This window comes from Channa argus, chromosome 14, assembly GCF_033026475.1.
Source record: "Channa argus isolate prfri chromosome 14, Channa argus male v1.0, whole genome shotgun sequence".
NCBI lineage: Eukaryota > Metazoa > Chordata > Actinopteri > Anabantiformes > Channidae > Channa > Channa argus.
The window spans coordinates 4042912-4064065 of NC_090210.1; the positions used below are offsets into that span (position 1 = coordinate 4042912).

The 21154-nt window shown below is 39.8% G+C and overlaps 1 protein-coding gene across 6 annotated transcripts in view; it reads left to right on the plus strand.

The window, feature by feature from the left end:
- LOC137098911 (A-type potassium channel modulatory protein DPP6-like) overlaps positions 1-21154 on the plus strand; it is a 72294-nt gene that overhangs the window by 24539 nt on the left and 26601 nt on the right. Inside the window, exon 1 of one of the 6 annotated variants that reach the window (XM_067475642.1) lies at positions 12008-12242. The exons of the other annotated variants lie outside the window; for them this stretch is intronic. Coding sequence (XP_067331743.1) covers positions 12186-12242 — 57 coding nt within the window. The 5' untranslated portion in view covers positions 12008-12185. Of the gene's footprint in view, positions 1-12007; positions 12243-21154 lie in introns of those variants that run through there. 6 annotated transcript variants of the gene reach the window in all.

Here is a 21154-nt window from a genome sequence, read left to right on the forward strand (position 1 = left end):
AATTTAGACTGGGTGCTTTCTGTGGGGACATGCTGATAGGCAACTTGTTATTATATGTATGCATTCAGTCGCACTACATAAAGTTTGATGAAGTGAAATGAATTTGGGCTTGATTCCATTTCACACTCACTTTGCTTTACTGCATCTGTCTTTAAAGGATATTTAATATGTTTTCATCCAGAACGGCTTATTTGATGTTGTTTTTAGATGTAAAAAGCAGAACCAGATACACAGGATAGAACACAGAAAGACATTAATGCACTTTCCATAGAGGCATTAATTGTGGTTAAGCAAAGGCTGCACCGTAATGCACAGAGTGCTTCCTCAGTCCTATCGTGCATTATCAGCTTTTTTTTTTGCTAAGATACATATTTAATATATGACCTGCTAGACAAAGATAGACCTTAACAGCAGATACATTTAGTATGAAGCAACTGTCGATGGGACTTGGTAATTAGGCTTATTGATGTTTCTAATAAAAACCAGCTCTTCTAACAAATTCTGTTCAATCTTGTCACATTCTTATTTGCTTCACAACTATCCTGTTCTCACACACTTAAACTATAATATACTGCAGTTCAAACGTATTTCAACATTTATATGATCATTCGTATTTTATCTCATTTAATTGGTTCTTAACGCTCTGTGAGGCACAAACAGCGGATTTACGATGCTTCCAGTTTGAGACCGGTCGGGGCCCTTTGTACAAATCCTCTCTCTGTTCCTTTTAATATAACCCTCTTTTTTAATAAAGGAAAAACTCACCGTAAAAAGATTTTTTGCTTTGGCAGTGATCGTGTATCTGAGAGTTGCTAGTTCTCTGAAGAAGTAAAACCTCAGTGCGATGAACCACCTCAGGTTAACACAGGCCAGCGTGGAGCACGACACCGCCAGGCGTTGTGTATTCTGACCGGTGTCTCAGACTCTTTCTAGGGTCTTAAACTGGAACATCAGAAGGAAAGCCAGCCTCACAAAGACATCAAAGAGGTAGGCACATGCATACAGGTGTCACTCAGGTGCTTAGTAGTTGCTCCAAAACATCCATAATAAAACCCCCTCACTGTAGTCACTGCACCCACCGTTTGCTATTTGCATGCCAACCTTCTTCTAGGTAATATAAAGATCCTTGAGGCATTGGTGAGAGGTTAACTCCCATTTGAACAAAATACAATAACTATGAACAATAACCCAGTGATATCTCCCTGACATGGGCGGGAGCAGAGGAGTGGCCAGGGGTGGCAGCTTGGGGTATCTGCATATATAGTACCTTCATATATTATATTTTGGGACATTTGAATTTTGTTGCAGTTGCAACCAGGCCGTTTATCCTCCCCAACAGTTTATTATAAGTTGTTAATAGAATAGAATATAATACATTAGTTACATATTTGGCACTATTTTTACACTGAATAAAAATATTATTCATATACTGTTTATTATACCTGAAATAGTTTTATTTCATTTTAAAATTATTCTTCAAATGTGCTACTGTATTTAGGGGGTTTGCCCCCTAAAGTCTAGGTGCGCTAGTAAAATAATTCCCCGACCCAATGTGAGTCATTTCTGACCCAGTTCATTTGCGCGTTGGTGGTGCAGTTAGTGATAATAGTTCATTATGGCCATAAAGATAACAATTTCCGTAGTGCTGGCAGACACACTTTGGGGCCCAGCAGGGGCAAGATGTTTCACTTGATGCTATCAGCTTCACATGGAGAGCAGGAGGCAACAATGAGACACTGTCTGGCTTTGATAGACTCAGGCTACAGCTTAGCAACCGATTTAGCTGGGTGTCCTGGGGTTTTGTCCTTGTGGCTGCCTTGACGCTTGTAATATGCATTTCAACATGCACACAATATGACTTTGACACGGGTGTTTCAAACCTGCATCCAAATGCTCTGAGAGAACCGGCTCTGGCAGCTGACTTTGTACAAGCTGTCACTATATTTCCATATTTTGTGTGCAAAGAATGTTACTATCACTATCACTGCTACTCCTGTAGTTTCTAGGATCAAGTATTTACAGTTTTGGGATGGAAGTGTCCCCACTTCTACTGAATAGATTGCCATGTAATTTTGTACACCTATCGGGAGGTTAACATTTGTGGTTTTAAGTTAAATGTCTTAACAGCTGTTGAAGGAAATACTGTGTTAGATGGTAAGGTCAGGTTTTTTCTGACTAATGACAGAAAAGTGCTTGTGGAATCTGAACCATGCAGATTGTTTTGGGTTTGATTCAGTCTCTCTCTCTCTTATATCTCGTATTCAGCCCTTTAACAGATGAGTGACAAGTAATTTAGTTTGAAATCATGTGTTTTTATTATAATAGAAAAAAAATTCAATTTCATCTTGTATTTTTTTAAACAAAATCACCATTACCAGCGCAGTACTGAGCGTGGAGGCAGAAACCTCAGAGACAAGATTCTATTCATATGGCTTGATGCTTCTACAGGTGAAGGAGAGAAAATATGTTTTTGTCATTTGCTGATAAGTTGCTAAAGGTTGAATGACGGTAATAACACTAGAGACGCTCCTTGTTTATTGTAGGTGGGCAGCTTTTTCATTTTCTTTCTTCCCCTTTTCTCTGTGCATATGTGTGGAAGAGATGGATGCAGGTTAGTGTGTATGCATGTGTGTAAAATGCCTAAATTGGGTTTGAAGTACTAATAAAAAGAGAGCGGGAGAATAATTAAACATAATCTAGATTGGAAACTTTTTGTGGGTTGCCAGGGGTCCTTGGAGACACAGAGTAGCCTGATGATGAAAATCTTTTCAAACCTGCAGTGAATTGAAAACTATTCATTCAGAAGATTGTAATTTGCTTTTAATCACCCCCTTGGTATCTCTACTACTTCATTCTTAAGAAGAATAGAATGGGACTGATATATTAGTTACCCTCTGCCTGTGTGTGTGATTAATTATCCTTTCCTTTCAGTCCACTGAATCACATTTTCATACCTGTGACTTTTGTTTATTTGATGATTTGTAACTCCCCGATGTGAATATATTGCACGTGTTGCTGCTAATTCCTTCTTTATCGGTCTAGTGGCTGCGCTTTATCTCCAACAAATTTCTTCTTTCCAAACTTTTAAAATGTGTTTTTTTTTTTTTTTTTTCGTTTTTATGAGCCTCTTGTAAGTCATTAATGGCCCACATTAAGTTCATGAGGCTCGTAAGTCTGTTGTTTTATGAGAACTGGATCAGCAGATGGGTTAATGCTTTGTAAATCCATGCTGACTCACCCTGCTTGGGTCTTTCTGTATATATGGCAGCTGCCCATGCGTTATACAGTGCTAATGAACAACTTAACTGTTTCCTTGTTGACATTATTCCCTCATGTTGTGTTTTATTATCTGCGTTGCATCCACTCTGCAATCACCTTCTGTTTACTCACTTTCCTCTCGATCACAGTTGCCCAAATATGAACCTAAATGTGTTGTTAGTTTTTTTTAATGCAGTCATCGAAAAAACATGCTGATGAAATAAACTCCTGATGTGCTCAACCTCAACAGTCACCGTCATCACGTATGTCCATAACTGAAAAGCTTTATGAAGTCAGTGGCCGGTGAAGAGGTGTGAGCTCTGGGTGATATGAATACCGCTGCCAAATCCAACAAATGCGGTTTAGGTGCAGAAACAAATCAAGTGTTTTACATCTTGGTGTAAATTGATACCTTCCAACCCTGGTCCTGAGAGACCCCTTCGCTGCTCTTTTCCCAACTATCCCACCGTGCTGAAAACCTGGATCGTGTGTGTTTAGCCAGTCAGAAATATGAAGATTAAAATTTGCTTTGTGTTCCCCACCCTTTAATCATCTCAGATGGTATCTTCCAGCTTATGTTTGAATGAGCACACCTGATCCATATGCAATGGGTAGTATGGGTATAGTTGACAAGCAGGGCAGGGGTCCTCAGCCAGCAGGGTTGGGAATACGTGGTGTAGGTTAATTCAGAGGGAAAAAAAAACCTGTCAGTTTCTGTCATGATTAAAGGCTTTTATTTTGACACTTTTTGTTAGAGGTGTCACTCTTCTGTTTCCTTTCACATAAAATTGGGTACCCTCACAGCAAAGCACTCAAATTCTTTTAGTTCTGGTCTCTCTTCCTTGATTGATCTGTCTGAGCAGACTGCAGCATCCTGAAGATGCTGAGATCCACAATGTGCCAGTGTCCTGTGCCTTGAGTCTTGTTTCAGAGTCCAACATTTAAGGAATGTAGCACTAGCAATAAATAAAGGGTTTATGGTTTAAATGTCCTGCACTGTAAATTGGAACCACAATGTGAGTCTCTGTATACTGTATACTCAAATATACTGTAGTACTCTAATATTGTGCAGGTCTATGGCGTAGTCCCATTTTTGTCCCTGACAGACAGTGGTCTGTGTAGCTCTGCTTGTTCTGCTTGCATTTAAATACATTAACGAAAAAGGAGAGTCTCCAGTTGAAAGTTATGATGTGCAGGTAGCAAAGTGCTGCCGGGACACACAGCAACACAGTATTGTGTGGAGCACTGGTTACAACTTTGACATCCGTAATCATATCAATCATCACGTCAAAAACTGCAACACATAAAACAAACCAGTTTTATGCCTTATTTTCTGCAGACCTCATTCACTTGTAAAAAGCATATTCGGAGTTCTGGATTTTATAATAATGTTACTCAAATAGTCTTAAGTAATACATTCACTTCACTGTGAATGTATTACTCATCAAATACCTTTAGCTCCTGTGCAGTAGCTCACCATGGTTGTCCATTAATTACGTTTCATTCCTTGCTCCTCCTGTTCAAATGTCAAAACGTCCTCAGGCAAGAAACCAAATCCCAAGTAGGTCTGAGTGGGTCAAGTGAGTGCCTTGCATGGCAGTTCTGCCATCGCGTGTGTGTGTGTGTGTGTGTGTGTGTGTGTGTGTGTGTGTGTGTGTGTGTGTGTGTGTGTGTGTGTGGGGCTGAATAAGACCAGATGTTATTAAACAATTAGGGTTAAAAATGGAATATGAATAGTAATAAAGACCAGAAATTATGATTATGCTGAAGAAAGGTGTCAAAAACAGGAATCCCTTACAGTATGTTCTGTGTGGAAACATCTGGCTTCTTTTCAGGATTTCAAATTAACCTTTTAAAAAATAAATGAGCAAAAAATCAGTTTGCCGTTGATGAGTAGTTCTTGCATAAATCCTTAGGTAATGACTAGTTCAGTTATTTATAAAAGGGCATAACATGTTCTTCATTAGTTGTTCCTGACTACCTCTGGTTCAGTTGAGGTAAACTTTTATCAACTCAGTTATTGCTCATTACTAAAATACTCATTGCTCTTTTTGTACACTTCAAATAGCGCGAGTTTTGTTGGAAATTCACAATTAGTTCATAATAACAAACGGGCAGCAGGGTTCTCAAAACATTCTCATACTTATACTGTGTAGCAATATCCAATTTGTTGTGTAACATAAAATAAAAGTAGCAAACTAAAATTGCGCCAGAAGGTAATGTTGTGTGTGGAAAGACAAAGATTTAAAACTCAAGTTGCCTTTATAAAGTTTAAGAGTCCTGATGACCTACGAAAAAAGTGGCTGTTATTCAATTTCTCATGAATTAAATATTAACTATTGATTCATTAATATGTAAAGTGTTTTTTTAGTAACTCGTATACCAGCTCTGCATGTTATACAGCAACTACTCATTAACAATTCATTAATTCTCAGGTCGTTCCTGTTTTGTTCCTCAGTAACTACTCACATTTTTATGTATCACATTGCGAAATGTTGCCTCAGTCAGATGGGATTAGTGTGGGTGGGAGGATGTAATTACCTTGTTCACATCATATTTGAGTTAAGTGTAAATGTCAGTCACTGACTTGGGGGTGGGGGGTGGGGGGGTTCAAATCAGCTTGATAATTACAAGCTGGAAACAATAAACACATAAACAGACTAAAAAAAAAAAAAAAAGCTGGCAAATTATTACAGTAATCATGTTCAGCTTTAAATACTGTGCAACAACTGTCTATAGAGAAACAGTATTGATTTAATACTTTAGGTTTTTTTACTTTAAGAATTATTATTTATTAAATGAGTTCACCAGCTGAGCAGCCGGTCCAAAAAATCAGTTAGGTATTGATGAGGGTCAAGTAGGTTCAGAGCCTGGGGAATAAAAGAAAGTTAATGTACATTTTGTGTTTGTGTGTGTGTGTGTGCCCCCCAAACAATTCCACATGAGCCATTGGTAGATTAATTGTTTCCTCCTGAAAGTCCTCTCTTGGTAAGAGACCAATAATGAGTCTGATTAAAGACTGGTGGACTTGTTAATTACCCCTCTGCAATGTCCTGACAGTGAAAAACTGCCTCCGCCTGCAGCTTGAAAACGTCTCGCCACGACACACAGAGGCCTGTTTTCTCGGGGCTTAATCGATGACCTTTGAGTACAGTAATGATCTGTGATGACCTTTGACTTGAACTCTTCTCAACCTGTGGTTCACAGCTGCAGCTCAGCAGAGGTGGTGGGGATGCAGATAGCAGTATTTCCCCTCAGTGAGGCAGGTGTGCTGAGGGAGTCACGGCAGGCTGGAGGGCGAAGGGGACGTGACTGATGAATGAGTTGGTTGGGCTGACAGCTGGCAGCGCGGCTGAGTGCAAACAGCTTGTTCCCAAATCAGCAGCCTTTAATGATTGATTGATAGCACTTTATAGGCCTTGTGTACAGTGAGAGAACAATTTAGAGTTGAATTGTTGGGTCCGTTTTTGCACATTTTAATAACATTCAGGCTGATGATGTGGGTCACCCTGCCTCAGAGCCTCTCGTCCTTCCGAAGTTTAATTGGCAGAAAATTCTGTGGTCACAACACAGTCTGCGAGGCTTTGCTGCATCCAACCTTTTAGATAAACTGAGGTCAGTCAAACACATGCTCCTCCGGCTTTATCCCATTGCTCAGATTTTGACAATCCACCTGAAATGAAAAATGTTTTCTCTGCATTTTACTTCAGCTGTATTTTTCCTGTTTCCGCAAACTGTTCGGCTTCTTCTTGTTCTTCATCTTGTTCTTTTTCGTCTTTGTCTTCTTGCTCTTTTCTGCCTTCGTCTCTCCTTGTTCTTGTCTCAGGCTGAACAGTTTTTTGTTTGCAGTTTTACAACTTGCTGTTATGTTTCTTAACAAACTAAGTGGATCATCATCGTATCTTTAAAACGCATCTAAACGTATCTTTCATCCTTTAGTTAAACTTCACTTCATGCTTTTCACACTGTTTTGATTTAACTTTTTTATGCTCTTTAATTGTGCACTACACTTTTAAATTCACTTGACAGTGTTTGTTAATTCCAAAAAAAAACCCAAAAATCATAAACTTTGTATCTTCTCACAGCCTTTATTCTGTACACACACATCATACCTTATCGGTAGCATGTAATTCTCATAGCTTTTAAAAGCCACAAATTGTGAGAAACAAAATTAGGAATTGACTTCAGTCATATTGCATTTGACGAAGTCAGATTTTATAGATTCTCTCAGTACACAATATTAAACATTAGGAGTCCAATTAAAAAATGTGGGTGACTGATTAATAATGTATAAAACCCCATTGGAACTGCAGAAACTAACAAACAGTTGACTTGGCACCTCTCTGGCACAGTTTTGACCGAATGTGTGTTGATGATACTATGGGCCTCCTTTTAAATAATCACCATTTATTGCTTGGTGGCTTTGTATTAGTGGTGATTTTACACAGGAAAGAAAAAAAAAAAAAAACCATCAGGGATCTTTTTATACAAGTGTGTGGTGGATAAAGGTTTGCTGCCTGCTTTAATTGGCCGCGTCAGTCTTTTTGCTGTGCTGTTTGGTCTGTGGCAGTAGCGTGTCTGATAATGATCAGCTATCAAACAAAAACGGTCCCTGCCATTGTGAAACATCCTCATCACTCGCCTCTTTTTTTTTTCTCATCATTCTTAACCATGACAGATGGCTACAACCACATACAAAGTCCATCAAAGACTCCGACTGTTACATGCTGCCCACAATCTCTTTCATCTCTTCATTTTTCCATTTGCAAATTATATTCATTATTAATAACTTTATAGGCCCATTAACCTACAAGTCTTTGAAGCGTAACTTGTGTCTGTGATTTTCTGTAATAACTAAAACACAAGCCTCCAGCCACAAACAATTAAAAGAGGAATTTTCCTAAGAGAAATGTACGCAATAATTATTTATTTCTGATCAACAATAAAGATGTCACACAGCTCCTGATCACTGGGGGGAGCTAGCATGCAGTTGAAGACTTTCACACACGTTGCTGACAGCTAAACAAATGGATTTATGTTGCTCCCCTGGAAAGAGAGAGACAGTCACTCCAACAACACTGCACATTCACCGCTTGGTGTAAAGTGCTTGTTTAAAGGCTTTGAACGGCTGGATTTATTTGACAGGTGCCACCTAGTGATGCAGAGTCAGACAGCACATAAAAGTTAAAGGATCAAATGCCATCTAAATAAAAATGAAAGTAATTAGTTGGAAAATGTGATTTTAAAGCAGAGTTTGTGCCGTAAGATGAAGCCCCTGCTGCCATTCTTTGACCCCACATGGCTGCATTTCCCTGCTTCTCCAATTAGACCCGACTGTTGTTTCTTTGGAAAGTAATTGTCACCAGGAATCGATGCGTGATACGTTGTAATGATCAATCTTTGCACGTCTCGCTGTGTTTGGGTTTCTTCTCTTGTTTATTAGGGTTTGGCTGCTCTCTTAGCCCCCCCCCCCCCCCCCCCCCCCCCCCCCATGTTCACTTTGTTTCATTTAATACAGTGGTTCTTTTTGTTTGGCTTCCACATACAGTATGTTAGAAACTCATTGTCATTAGCGTGTATCCTGTCTGTGAGGTGAGTTTAATCTCTCACTGAGCAACTAAAGCACATTAATATGAGTGAAAAAACGATTAGGAGAGAGGCTGTGTCACATTTGAGGCTTAAACTCTTTTATTCACTTGTGTTTTCTTATTTATTGCAGTATGTGAAACAAATCTAATTAGACAAGCTCTATGTGTGAAGTTCTAGTTGAATTTTCCGAATTGAATTTGCTTGGATTCCGGCTCTTGTCAGTGAAGCTGTCCACAGCAGTGGTGCTGAAATCAGTCTTGGCAGTGAGCTGGTCATGCACCTCCCTCAGGCCGCGTGCTGAGCTGTGCAGTGACAGCAGGGCCAAGGGTGGGGTTCGGTATGGTGAGGGGCCACGGTCCTGCCACCGAAATGTTTGTTTTTCATCTGTAGTGTGAAAAAAACATTGTATCTTTATCTATATCAATTCAACTTTTTAGACAAATTCAACCACGTGTCCGAACTTTGACCAGGTGCTGCAGATTACTGTACACTGATATTTGATCTTTTGTTATTGGTCACCTTTTGCTGTTTGTGACCTTTTGGTTTTGTGGATTGCTTTATGTTCTGAGTTCATTGACTCTGATATCACAAATTGATGCCATCCTAATGCCTATTGGATACTTCACTGCTATTATGGATATAGGTGTATTAGATTTCCTGCATAGTTAAGAGTGGATCATTATGTCTGTATTTAAATTAGCCTCACATATGCTTTTACATTTAATATAAAAGGCCCATAAAATAAAGAGAAATATGCATTTCTCAACATATACAAGCCTCTATATAATAAAACCTACATATAGCTGAAAATAATTTGTGTTCATCACAGTGATGATGACGACAAGAACACGAGGGCATAAGCGTTATGAAATGGTCCCGTAAAGATTTTAGTCTCATATTTTAAAGAGCCAAGAAATAAAGTCCTCATAACAATAATACCTTTTTTTTTGTTTTGTTTTTTTCCCCCAACCTGTTCTGATACCAGCTTCTTTATTAAAGTCTGGCTGAATAACCTGGCAGAACTTTTTCATTTTATGCTCCTAATTTCCAAGTCAGTAATGAACCAAGATGTAATCTGAGAATAAACTAGATTGTAGAGTTTAATTTCCTGTGGCAGTCACAACATTTTATGATTCACTCTGTATGTTTTATAATCATTATGCACTTAAATGACTGGGAGACCAATTGATATCTTTACCCTGGCGTTTAGAGTTTGTTCTATTTAGCTCTATTAAATTGTATAGCAACAAAAGGCTGAGAAAGAGAAGGCAGCATCTCCTTGCTGTCTGTAATTACCCTTACAGATGATAATAAAGCAACTGCTATACATTATTCTAAAGTCATTATTGTAAAACAGGCATCTTTCCTAATGCAAAACATATCCTTCTCTCTGCCTGTGACTCACATCACAGACTTTATTTCCTTCTTGTGTGAGATTGTTCAGTTCCTTTCCATCCAACAGATGACTGGTTCAAAAGGCCAGGAGCTCTGCAGAGACCGTGCATGACTTCTGAAGAAACCTTCTCTCCAACATGAGAGCCGTGTGTGTCTGTGTGTGTGTGTGTGTGTGTGTGTGTGAGCAGCACAAATAGGCAGACAAGCTGTGCTAACAAGAATGGGGATTGTGTGTGCACAGAGATGTGACACACGGTGCGAGAGTTACAGCACAAACAATGTTTTGTTAGAAACTGGAACTATTTCTGCTCTATGTGGGAGGACGGTGCTGCTTCTCAAGAGCCAGGCCAGCAGAAACCCTTTGTTTTATTGGCAGACAATACAGCGGCACTGGCATACAGAATATGGAGCGAATATCAGTTTTATGTGTATAGATACATTATGCAAATTGTTTTCTCCTGCTCCCTAAACTCAAAGGCACAGAACATTGTCAGTCATGAATGTGCCCCATAGTTACAGCAAGATAAAAATCCCGTCCTAAAAAGAGCTGCTCTGGTACCTGAAAGTATTTTGTTCTTCTTGCATTGATTCCTGTTTCCATTTCCTGTGTAATGGACTTGCCAGTAATGAGTGCCCACAGTGATCTGATCCAAACCGACAGGTCTCCATATTATCAGCTGCTGTGAGCACGGAGCTGAGCAGTGGAGCCTGGTGCAACTAAATATAGGTCGAGGTAGAAGGACAAAACCTTGAGCTCTTCTTTTACATTGCTGTGGAGGAAAAGAAAAGGCAACGGCAAAAAATGGAAATGGCAAAGACCTGCAGTTTCATCCTGGACTGCTGAGCCGTGGGAAGCCTTTTATTCTACCTGAAGCTTTCTGTGATTTTTTTTTTTTTTTTTTTTTTTTTTTTTTTAAATGTGATTATTTTTTGTTCAACTTTTCCTTTTTTTTTTGCCTTTTTCCACTGTTTTTACTTTGCTGTAAAAAGTGGAACTTTCCTTTTTGAAGATAATGATGACAAAAACATGACCTGATATCAGGTTTATAGTTTGTGTTTGATAGTTGACACTGATGTTTGTTTTTACTGCTGAAAGGATGTGAAACCTTCCAATTGCTGAACATTTTTTGCAATTATTCAGGATGTGGCTGAATAAATGCATCTTGGTCCCAAATAGAAATTCAAGACCTCAATGGCCATTTATCTGTGAGCTGTAGGAGCCGCTTCATTTCAGCTGTGGGTGATATCATCGCGAGGGTCCAGAGGATCCTGCTCATCAGCTGCTGGACCCTGTGCTGTCTGCGCCCACGGTCTCTTCATTATTTAGCAAATCACTGAGTATCTTTGAATACTTACGCCTCTCTGCCCCCCTCTCTCTCTCTCTCTCTCTCTCTCTCTCTCTCTCTCTCTCTCTCTCTCTCTCTCTCTCTCTCTGTCTCTCTCTCTGTCTCTCTCTCTGTCTATTTTGTGAGAGAGACAGAGAGAGAGGGGCAGAGAGGTGTACGCTCTCTCTCTTTGTTTCTGTCTCTCTCTCTCATTTCCCTCTCTCTCATTTCCCTCTCTCTCTTCCGTCTCTCTCTCCCCTCTCTCCCCTCTCTCCTCTCTCAGAGACAGAGAGAGACTCTCTTCCCTCTCTCTCCCCTCTCTCTCTCCCCTCTCTCCTCTCTCCTCCCTCTCTTCCCTCTCTCTCTCCCTCTCTTCTCTCTCCTCTCTCTCTTCCCTCTCTCTCTCCCCTCTCTTCTCTCTCCTTTCTCTCTCCCCTCTCTCTCTCCCCTCTTTCCTCTCTCCCCTCTTTCCTCTCTCCCCTCTCTCTCCCCTCTCTCTCTTTATGTGTGTCTTGGTTTGCGCTTCTCTCCGCTTCATTATTCTGCACCTGTCAGCAGCGGACACCGGCGCCCACTCTCTCCCCGTTGTCTCGCTCATATCTTCATTTATTTACGGGCATGACTTCGGCAAAAGACGCGAACGGGCCGGTGAAGGCGGCTCAGCAGCAGGATCAGGTAGGACTTCAGACCAACTGTCTCCCTGGCTGTGTTTCCTTGGCGTGTGACGCTCGTTACAAAGCTGTGAGAACAGCAGTTGATTTAACTACCCAAACTACTGCAGCTGCTTTCCATTTGAGCCTTTCATTACTGTTTCTGTTGGACTTGTAGATTTTATGGCTGGAAATGAGTGAGTGCAGCAGTTTGAATGCATGCACTAACAAAGCACAACTTCCTGCCTAAATATTTAATAAACTCCTATTGTAACCTCGGTCCACAAGTAGCTTCTATACTTAACCCTTTACTTGGGTTTGGGATTTGACTCCTCACGTAGAAACTTCTACTCCCAGTCTATTTTGAGGAGCTTTGCTTTCAGAAACAAAGTCAGATTTTTGGTTCTGAAGCAAAGATGAAAGTTTCCAGATCCAGAGAAAAAGTGTGTGTGTGTGCAGAAGAGAAACAGAGGGAGGCAGTGGGAGAGAAAGACAGAGTGGGTGTTGATTGCTCTGCATTGTTCTGTCATTTCATGGAGTTTAAAACTATATCTGTATGAGGGCATCGGGAACAGTGTGAAGTGATGTAACGTAGTGTAGACGGACCATCCACTTCAGGCTTTACATAACTAGGCTCCTGGCACTGATATCATAATTTGGGATGAAAGGCGCTTCACCAAAATAAATCCATGTTTGCTTAAATGAGGAAGAGAACATCTTGACAATAAATTTAGTTGCATAACAGTCGTTGATTGTTAAGTGTTTGGCTCTTGAAGCCCATTGTAGTGCAGCCATTTTTTCAAAGGCCACTATAACTGTGAGAAGAGTGAGACCCTCCGCTGGATGTGATTGTTGCATAGACAGGATACATTTAAATTTGATATTTGTCAAAGTGGGAAAGGTTTAGCTGCATTTTTTTAAGAGATCCTCACCTGCATTTAATGGCTTATTATCTCCTGGCACACTTTCTCATCTTTGTGAAGATCCTTTTTTGTGTCTTGACTTGTAACTTTGAATATTTTAAGTGTAGTGAATATTTTTGTCTCGCTCACTCCCCGTGTGTGTGTGTGTGTGTGTGTGTGCGTGCGAGCGTGTCCTATTCATACATTTTTGAGAGTGGAAGTGCAGACTTGACAGCAGTACAGCAGATGCTTTACTATGTTCAGATAAAAAAGGAGGATGAGTCTTTTTTTTTTTTTTTTTTTTTTTTTGAAGGTTGAGAGGAAATTTGATGTTTTACTTGAAAGCTGAACATCAGTGCAACACAATATACATCGGGCCACATACATTATGTTACCATTATGCACTTAGTTTCCACTAATGTCAGTGAACAGAACGATGCATTTTAATTAGATCCAAGTGATTTTTATATGTGACAGAGCTCTGATGTCTCTTTTTTTCCAGTATGTATTTGTACAGTTTGTACAAATGATACAATTGGCTGGTAGATGGGGAGCTCAGAAATCATACACCTCCATCACTGGTGCTGTACAGCTTCAACAGTGACCTTGCTTGCTGGAAACATCAGCTTCAAATGTTAATGCCAGCCTATGTGTCTGGTCTTTCATGATGCAGAGATGAAGATACTGTGTGTGGAAGTACCATGCAGGACTCCAGTCCTCTGGACTGCAATATCACTGCTGCAGTTGAGCAATATGATACACAAAATCTAAGCTATGTTTTTTTTTTCTTCTTCTCCATTTAAAATGCTGCTGCCTTTATCAGGGAAGTCATTACAGGGGCTCTGGAAATATACCTCTGTGTTCTTTACATGATACACCATCACTGTCATGCTCTTATGTCGAGCACCACCGCAAATAGCTCTCACATTGTTGCTGATCATGATGGTTCAAAGGTGCACAGAAATGTTGCAACTTAATATCATATCTCCTCCATTACTGTACTTGGTACTACTGATCATTGTCTTGTTCAAGGTAGAATCTACTTTTTTTCCCCTTTCTTTTCAGTACTGTGCTTGTGCAGTGCTGTCATTTAAAACAAAAGTCCCCCCCCCCCCCCCCCCCCCAGCCTGAGGGGGATCCAAAGTGACTCATACAGTAAAGACCCGTTACAAAATGAATGACATGGGTACACCTACACCACACTCAGCTTCTAAAAATGCTGCTGTGATTAAGTTCAATTTGTGTGTTTTGGGGATTTGGTTCTCTCCTAAACTTCTGTCAAGCTAGATCCATTTGGTCTACACATAATTATTCTGAAAGGATAATAGGTCTCTTATCTTTCCATTAACTCAAATGGATTTAATTTTCAGGGACATTTTGAGGAAAACATTCCATTATAAAAAAAAAAAAAAGAGAGAAAAAACAAAACACGGGTTGCGTCAAACTGATCCATTCTTCGGTGATTCAACTTCGGTCATATTGATGTATGCTACTGTTCATCTGATGATTAAAAGACACTGTGCCAGTTCTTCCAGAGGTAGACAGTAATTCATGTCCTCAGAGAAAACACTTGTTTTTCTCATTCTTGCTATTTTCCTGGAGATCAAGTCAGCAGGAGTTTACCATTGCCTCATTTTTACTTTTCTCCTCTCCCTCCCAGTTTCACAGACTCAGTGTGACATGTTGTAAATTCTTACAAAAACCAATGAAATGCACACAAAGCCCAGGAAATATCTATTTGTATCTCCATGTGTTGTATTTTTTTTGTCACCAAGACTCACGTTCCCCACTTTTATGGATGTCTTCCCGCAGCTTCTGATGTCTGATCTCTAAAGCATATGCTCAAATATTGATATCCCTCCTATCTTTTTATGATGTCTGTGCAGTCTATACAACAATTACTCTCAGAATGGGTCATTTGGGAAATCTATACATTTAACTAATGGCAAAACACCAAGTCTCCATAGTTGGTTAACACATTAAGCCAATTTTCTGGTTGAAACAAAGACACAGATGAACATTTGGAGTTGGTGTGTGTTCTAGTGTAAATCCTTGCTTTGCAAATGTTAAATACCAAATGGCATTTTCTCAAATATTAGTTTATTTAAATCGGATAAAAATGTTTCACTTGCCTCTTCTGAATCTCTTTCTTGGTGCCAATGACTCATGAATCACTTCACTGGACAATGAGATGTTTAGCTTCTGAAACTTGCATCTGTTTTGAAATTAAATGAATTGTGAGAAAAACTCTTCAGTCATCAACACTGACCTTCTGTTAAATGTTGGAGGACAATACTGCAGCACAAATGAACAAGTGACTGATAAAGACTTTGTGACAAAACAGAATATGACACAGCTTAGCAGAAATGGTAATAATTTTAATCATCTCAACAACCATAATAATCATAACCAATTTTACACAACTGCTTTAACTGGCTTATTATTGTTATTTTATTAAAATTGAAATATGTTGATCCCGTTCTCTAGAATTAATGAAAATCTAAACTCGCTTGTTAACTAAACTTACCTTTATGAGGTCAAACTTTTAAATTGATCAAAAACCTGCGCAACAATTTGATCAAATTCGACTTTATTTTCAGTGCAAATTGGCAAATGTCAGCATGCTGACACCTAAAATAAAATGGTGAGCACAGCATGGCTGTAGTCTCCAGTAACTAATGGAGAAAAAACTTAATATAACTTAATAATGTCATGTTTGCTGTTAGATGAGTGTGTGTGTGTATTTGTAGTTTGTGTCATTTGAACTCAAACTAAAAAACGTTAAGTATATGTGGGAAATGGGCAGGTCCCACACTAGTTTTACAGCTAAATCTAGACAATCAAATACACGTGTGTATACACACACACACACACACACACACACACACACACACACACACACACACACACACACACACACACACACACACACACACACCTACACACACACACACACCTACACACACACACACCTACACACACACACACCTACACACACCTACACACCTACACACACCTACACACACACACACCTACACACACACACACCTACACACACACACACCTACACACACACCTACACACACACACACACCTACACACACACACACACCTACACACACACACACACCTACACACACACACACACACACACACACTCTGCACACACACACACACACACACACACTCTGCACAGAATAAATCCCTTGGAGCACCTCCCACTCCAGTCTTTGTAAGACGAGTGCAGCTCTTATTAAATGAGACGCTGACTGGGTGTAATTTAATTTCAGATTGTCAACATTCAGGATACTGTAGCTGAAAGTGTGAGGGAGAGAGGCATCTTATTAGACAGTGAATCATTTTTTCCAGGTGAATTTAGTGTAAACCCTTTAAGATTACCCTGATTGGTTATAACAACCAAAGCATGTGTCTTCATGGCACTAATATACAGTATCAAAGGTCCCTCTAATACTACTACTACTACTACTACTACTACTACTACTACTACTACTACTACTACTACTACTACTACTACTACTGCGACTTTTCAAATATTGTAAATAATAGTGAATTAGTAGTTATTTATAAAGTATGCCATGTTAAAGGTCTATAATCCGTACTTCCCAACTCTGCGGGTTTTTGCAGCCCACATTTTTACTGTTGTAGTTCACTTGCGATGACTCATAAGAAGGCGATGGATTGTCTTTGGAAAACCTAGAAAACTTCAGAGTAAAATGCAGTTCAGTGTGTCAAACAATTAGCCTCATAGCTTTATTCTGTCACTTCTATTTATTTGACCAAACACGATATAAACAAACAATTTGTAGCAAGCGGACTTCCTGTCAAAATATTACATTCATGACGCACTTTGATATTGAAGAATTCATTCAACACTTTCCAATTTCTGTATTGCAGGTGTTACCACAGCATTTTCCTTTGAATGCTTCATTGTGCAGGCAGGTCGCCCTGAAAAAAGACTTTGACCATCTCTTTTGAATATTTGTCTGTAGAAATTTCAGGTAATGAAGAGTTGAGTTAGGGCGATGAAAATGGCACCGCAAGTTTGCTGAATTTGGTTTAGGACAGATTTTATTATTAAGCCCCTTCATTTTTTGACCCTTCGGTCTCACTTGAAGATGGTAAAAATGGTAATTGGCTTTTAGTTTACAGCTCTGTCTGAGTCGAGGTGAATATAAGCTTTTATGTAGGTTTACGTACCATTAATTCTAAATTAACACCTTGTGTGAGTGTTGTCTTTTCTCTTCTTCACTTCCCCCCTTCCTTTAATTTCTCCACAGTTAATAGTTACGTCACTGCCTTATGGTACTTTTCCTTACTTGTCAGATCTATTTATCTGCTGTTTGCTTTGCACTTGCATGTCTTTCATTCCCAAATTTGTACCTCGCTCTCCTTATCAGAGCTGATCATTATTCAACAAATGTTTCCGCAGGTTACAAAATCTCATCAAAAGAACATTTTGTTTCTCTTTGTCTTGCCTCAGTTGAGTGTAGCCTCCACACTCTACATTTTCCAAAGTGGACAAAGACAGGCTACAGAGAGACTATCTATGAACCAAAAACCAGCTGGCATGAATTCTTAATCTCACTCATGAATGCCCATGATTTATTGATGCTGTTCCGGAGGAAAAGTTTACTCCCGTGTCTGAAGGCTACTGCTTTACTCTCCAATTCGACTCATCTCAGACAGAGAATATACATTTCAGTGGAGAGATACAGTGTATCGCGTGTCAAGTGTCCGATGACTTCAGTCGGCTGAAGTTTGCTTTTGTTAAAATGTCTAAATTCACTTTAGTCTAAATTCACATCAGTCTCTCGTTGTCTAATGTCTTGAGCGCCCCAGAAGAAATTTCCTACGAGACACACTCACAGTAATGTTACTTTACTGTACAGCAGCCAGCAGCATCTTCACTGCAAATCTGACTCAAATGACTCTTTTGGTTCCCTTGGAAACCAGGTGTTCAGAGATCAGGAAAGATCCATTTCACACTTCAGCAGTGAGCGGAGAGAAAGCGATGCTTAGACAAAGGGAAAGTGGGAGGGAGAGAGGATTAGAAGGAAAGAGAGTGGGGGGGGAGGGATAAACGTAGCTTGACCTTAAAAGATGTTTCATTCTTACAGCCCCTTTGCCTGAAAATATAACAACAGAACTGATGTTGCTTCTCCTCTTGGGATTTTATATCCTTTAGAGTTGTCAGTGCTGAAATGCATGGGATTCGTTTAGGTGTGTGGAGTGGGTGAGGGTGAAAATGGCTGCAGTTTTCATTTATTTATTGCTCTTGTCATTAGCTGTAAGCTATGTATACCTGCTCCACACACACACACACACACACACACACACACACACACACACACACACACACACACACACACACACACACACACACACACACACACACACACACACACACACACACACACACACACACACACACACACACACACACACCAACAGAAGGACGTTGAAGCAGACAGCCTCTATTATCTCAACACATCTGGAAACTCCACCAAAGGTCAATATTCCCTCTCACACACAGATACACTTGTTTTTCCTTGAGCTCTTACGAAAAAAAGGCAACATCTAGAGAGAATACTCAAGTTTTAGCTTTCAAAGTTTCTTATATACTTAAACATGCTGTACATAAGGGGAATGAGACCTGAAGTTGGATTTTGCGCTGCACACCTCTTTAGGGTTTAAATCTGCTGCAAACAAAGGAGGTGTGATGATTTTCATACATTTTTTGACAGTGAACTCAGCCTGAGTTAGGAGCTTTCTGTTTAGTCATGGTTGAGTAGGTGGGTGAAATATTTCACAATTCACACAAGGATAAAGGCGTCTGCAGGGATAAAGCTCTCAGAGACACTTTAATAACAGTGGATTGCATGAAGGAAAAGTGTATTTTTGAAATGTATAAAAAGCTACTTTTGAGTCCAATACTTGAATACATTTAGTTACCTCTACTTAAGTCTACATATTTGCTAACTGATCGAAGGAGAAATGATACGACCATCCTACAGAATGTAATGACGTAATCCAGTGTTTTTATCGGCAAACATGTTTAAATATTTAACAGACACAACAGGTATATTTTAAAACTCAGTTATTCAAGTTTGAGTAGTGAAAAGTTGCTCTAAATGGCCCACCCACCACACGAGGACAGTATTCATGTGTGGGCTGCATCGAAAGCAGCCTTCAAACCGTGTTTGTAACATTAGTTAAGAAAATAATTCACACACACAGCCCACCACACTGCATTACCTTCTGTTTAGTTTGGAATATGGAGCAGGAGCATTTTTGGCATTTTACATTTTCATAAGCACTTACACTTTGTAAAACTTTATGCCCCTCCTCTCTCAAATTGGTTTTCGCTCTTTTTGACCGCTCATGCCTCCTCTATTAACAGCTGCAAATAGTTGCTCAGAGGTGATCTGAATGGGCCCTTTTGCTCAGAGATCACGATAACTGTCTTACTGAGGCTGTAAAGGGTGGTCTACGTATAATTGTGGCCAAAAAAAACAACCAACAACAAACTTAATTTCCTTAACATATGCTAACTCATGTTTTTCAATGCATAAGAAAAGTTGCCTAGCACAGCTTTAAGGTCCAGCATTCTGTAAATAAACTCCAGATGGTTGGTCTTAGATAAACTCTCCATTAACTGTTGGTAATTGAGTGGGTTAAATAGTATGGGGTGCTGTGACGGCCTTGTTCACCACTGTGACCCACCGGAAGTGCGATGAACATCCATTGATCTTTATTAAGCTGGTCTATCCAAGAATATTGACAGTGAGGTTTAATGGTCGCATCCATTTTTGCTAATGTTTTATTTGTGGAAAAGTTCCTTGACCTCTAATTTAGGAATTAAGTGTCTCTTTACACAAATCCCAGACGCAGGAGGGAAGCTACCGGTGCTAGTCAAGTCATCTGCATCCAGTCAACAGCCTGAAACATCCCACAGGGCCTGTGGGAGATGTATTTATTATTCAAAAAGTAGGCTGTCTGAAAGAATTTTACTTCGTGTCTCTTCGTGAGAATATGCTAGATTTGTCATGGGTGGGAAATGACTGAAGCTAAATATTTACTCATATGCCTTCAAGGCTGACATCAAAGTATTTGAAAATAGTCAGATGAGAGATGTTTTCCTCTACGATGTGGCATAAATCCAGCTGCCACCCTTATAAATTTGTACCTCTCAGTCAGGTACAGGTGGCACTTAACTGGATACCTGACTGGCATGCATTTAAATCGCCTCCCCACAATAATTTGGTTTGTCATTTTGAGCCCAGATATATCCAGAAAAATAAATAAGCAGATGCAGAAACAAGACTGTTATCTTCATGCCTGTCTGAGCATCTGACTGTTTTATTTCTGCCTCAGTCAGAGGTGTGGAGTGATATGTTTTCAGGTATATCAAAGGCAAAAAGCATGTCTTCCCTATTACAGTATGATAATGCTGGGAGATTAATATCTTTTAAATCCTGTATACAAGCCTGTGCACCTTATCTCATAAAATCTTACCTCTGCAGCAATAAATCACCCTATTGATGTACTTGCTGTTTTTCTATGTGTGCTCACTGTCTCAGTATCGATCTTCATTGCTGTGATACAAAATGTGCAGAGATGGTGGTTGCACTGGTAAACAAACACATAGACAGACACACTACAAACATATAGATGGAAAAGAACCTCGACTGTAGCAATTTAAAGCATTATATGTAGCCAAGAGTTGAGGTTTTAGGATTACCCTGACCCTCTCCACACAAAAACACGCACACACACCACATTTACATATAAACTCACTGGAAACAAAGATCAGGACTAATTGATAACAACAATCAACAGCTGGACAGATACAGGTGGATGCAGCTGTTCAGGTTCCTCACTGACTGTAACCAAAGAATCAAATGTGAACACAAGGTTTTTATCTGCGTACACACAGAGTTTTGGCCCCACTCAGCCACCAAGGGCCAACTTGGTGCCGGGCCCGAGCCCGGACAAAAATGCAGCAGGAATTCCA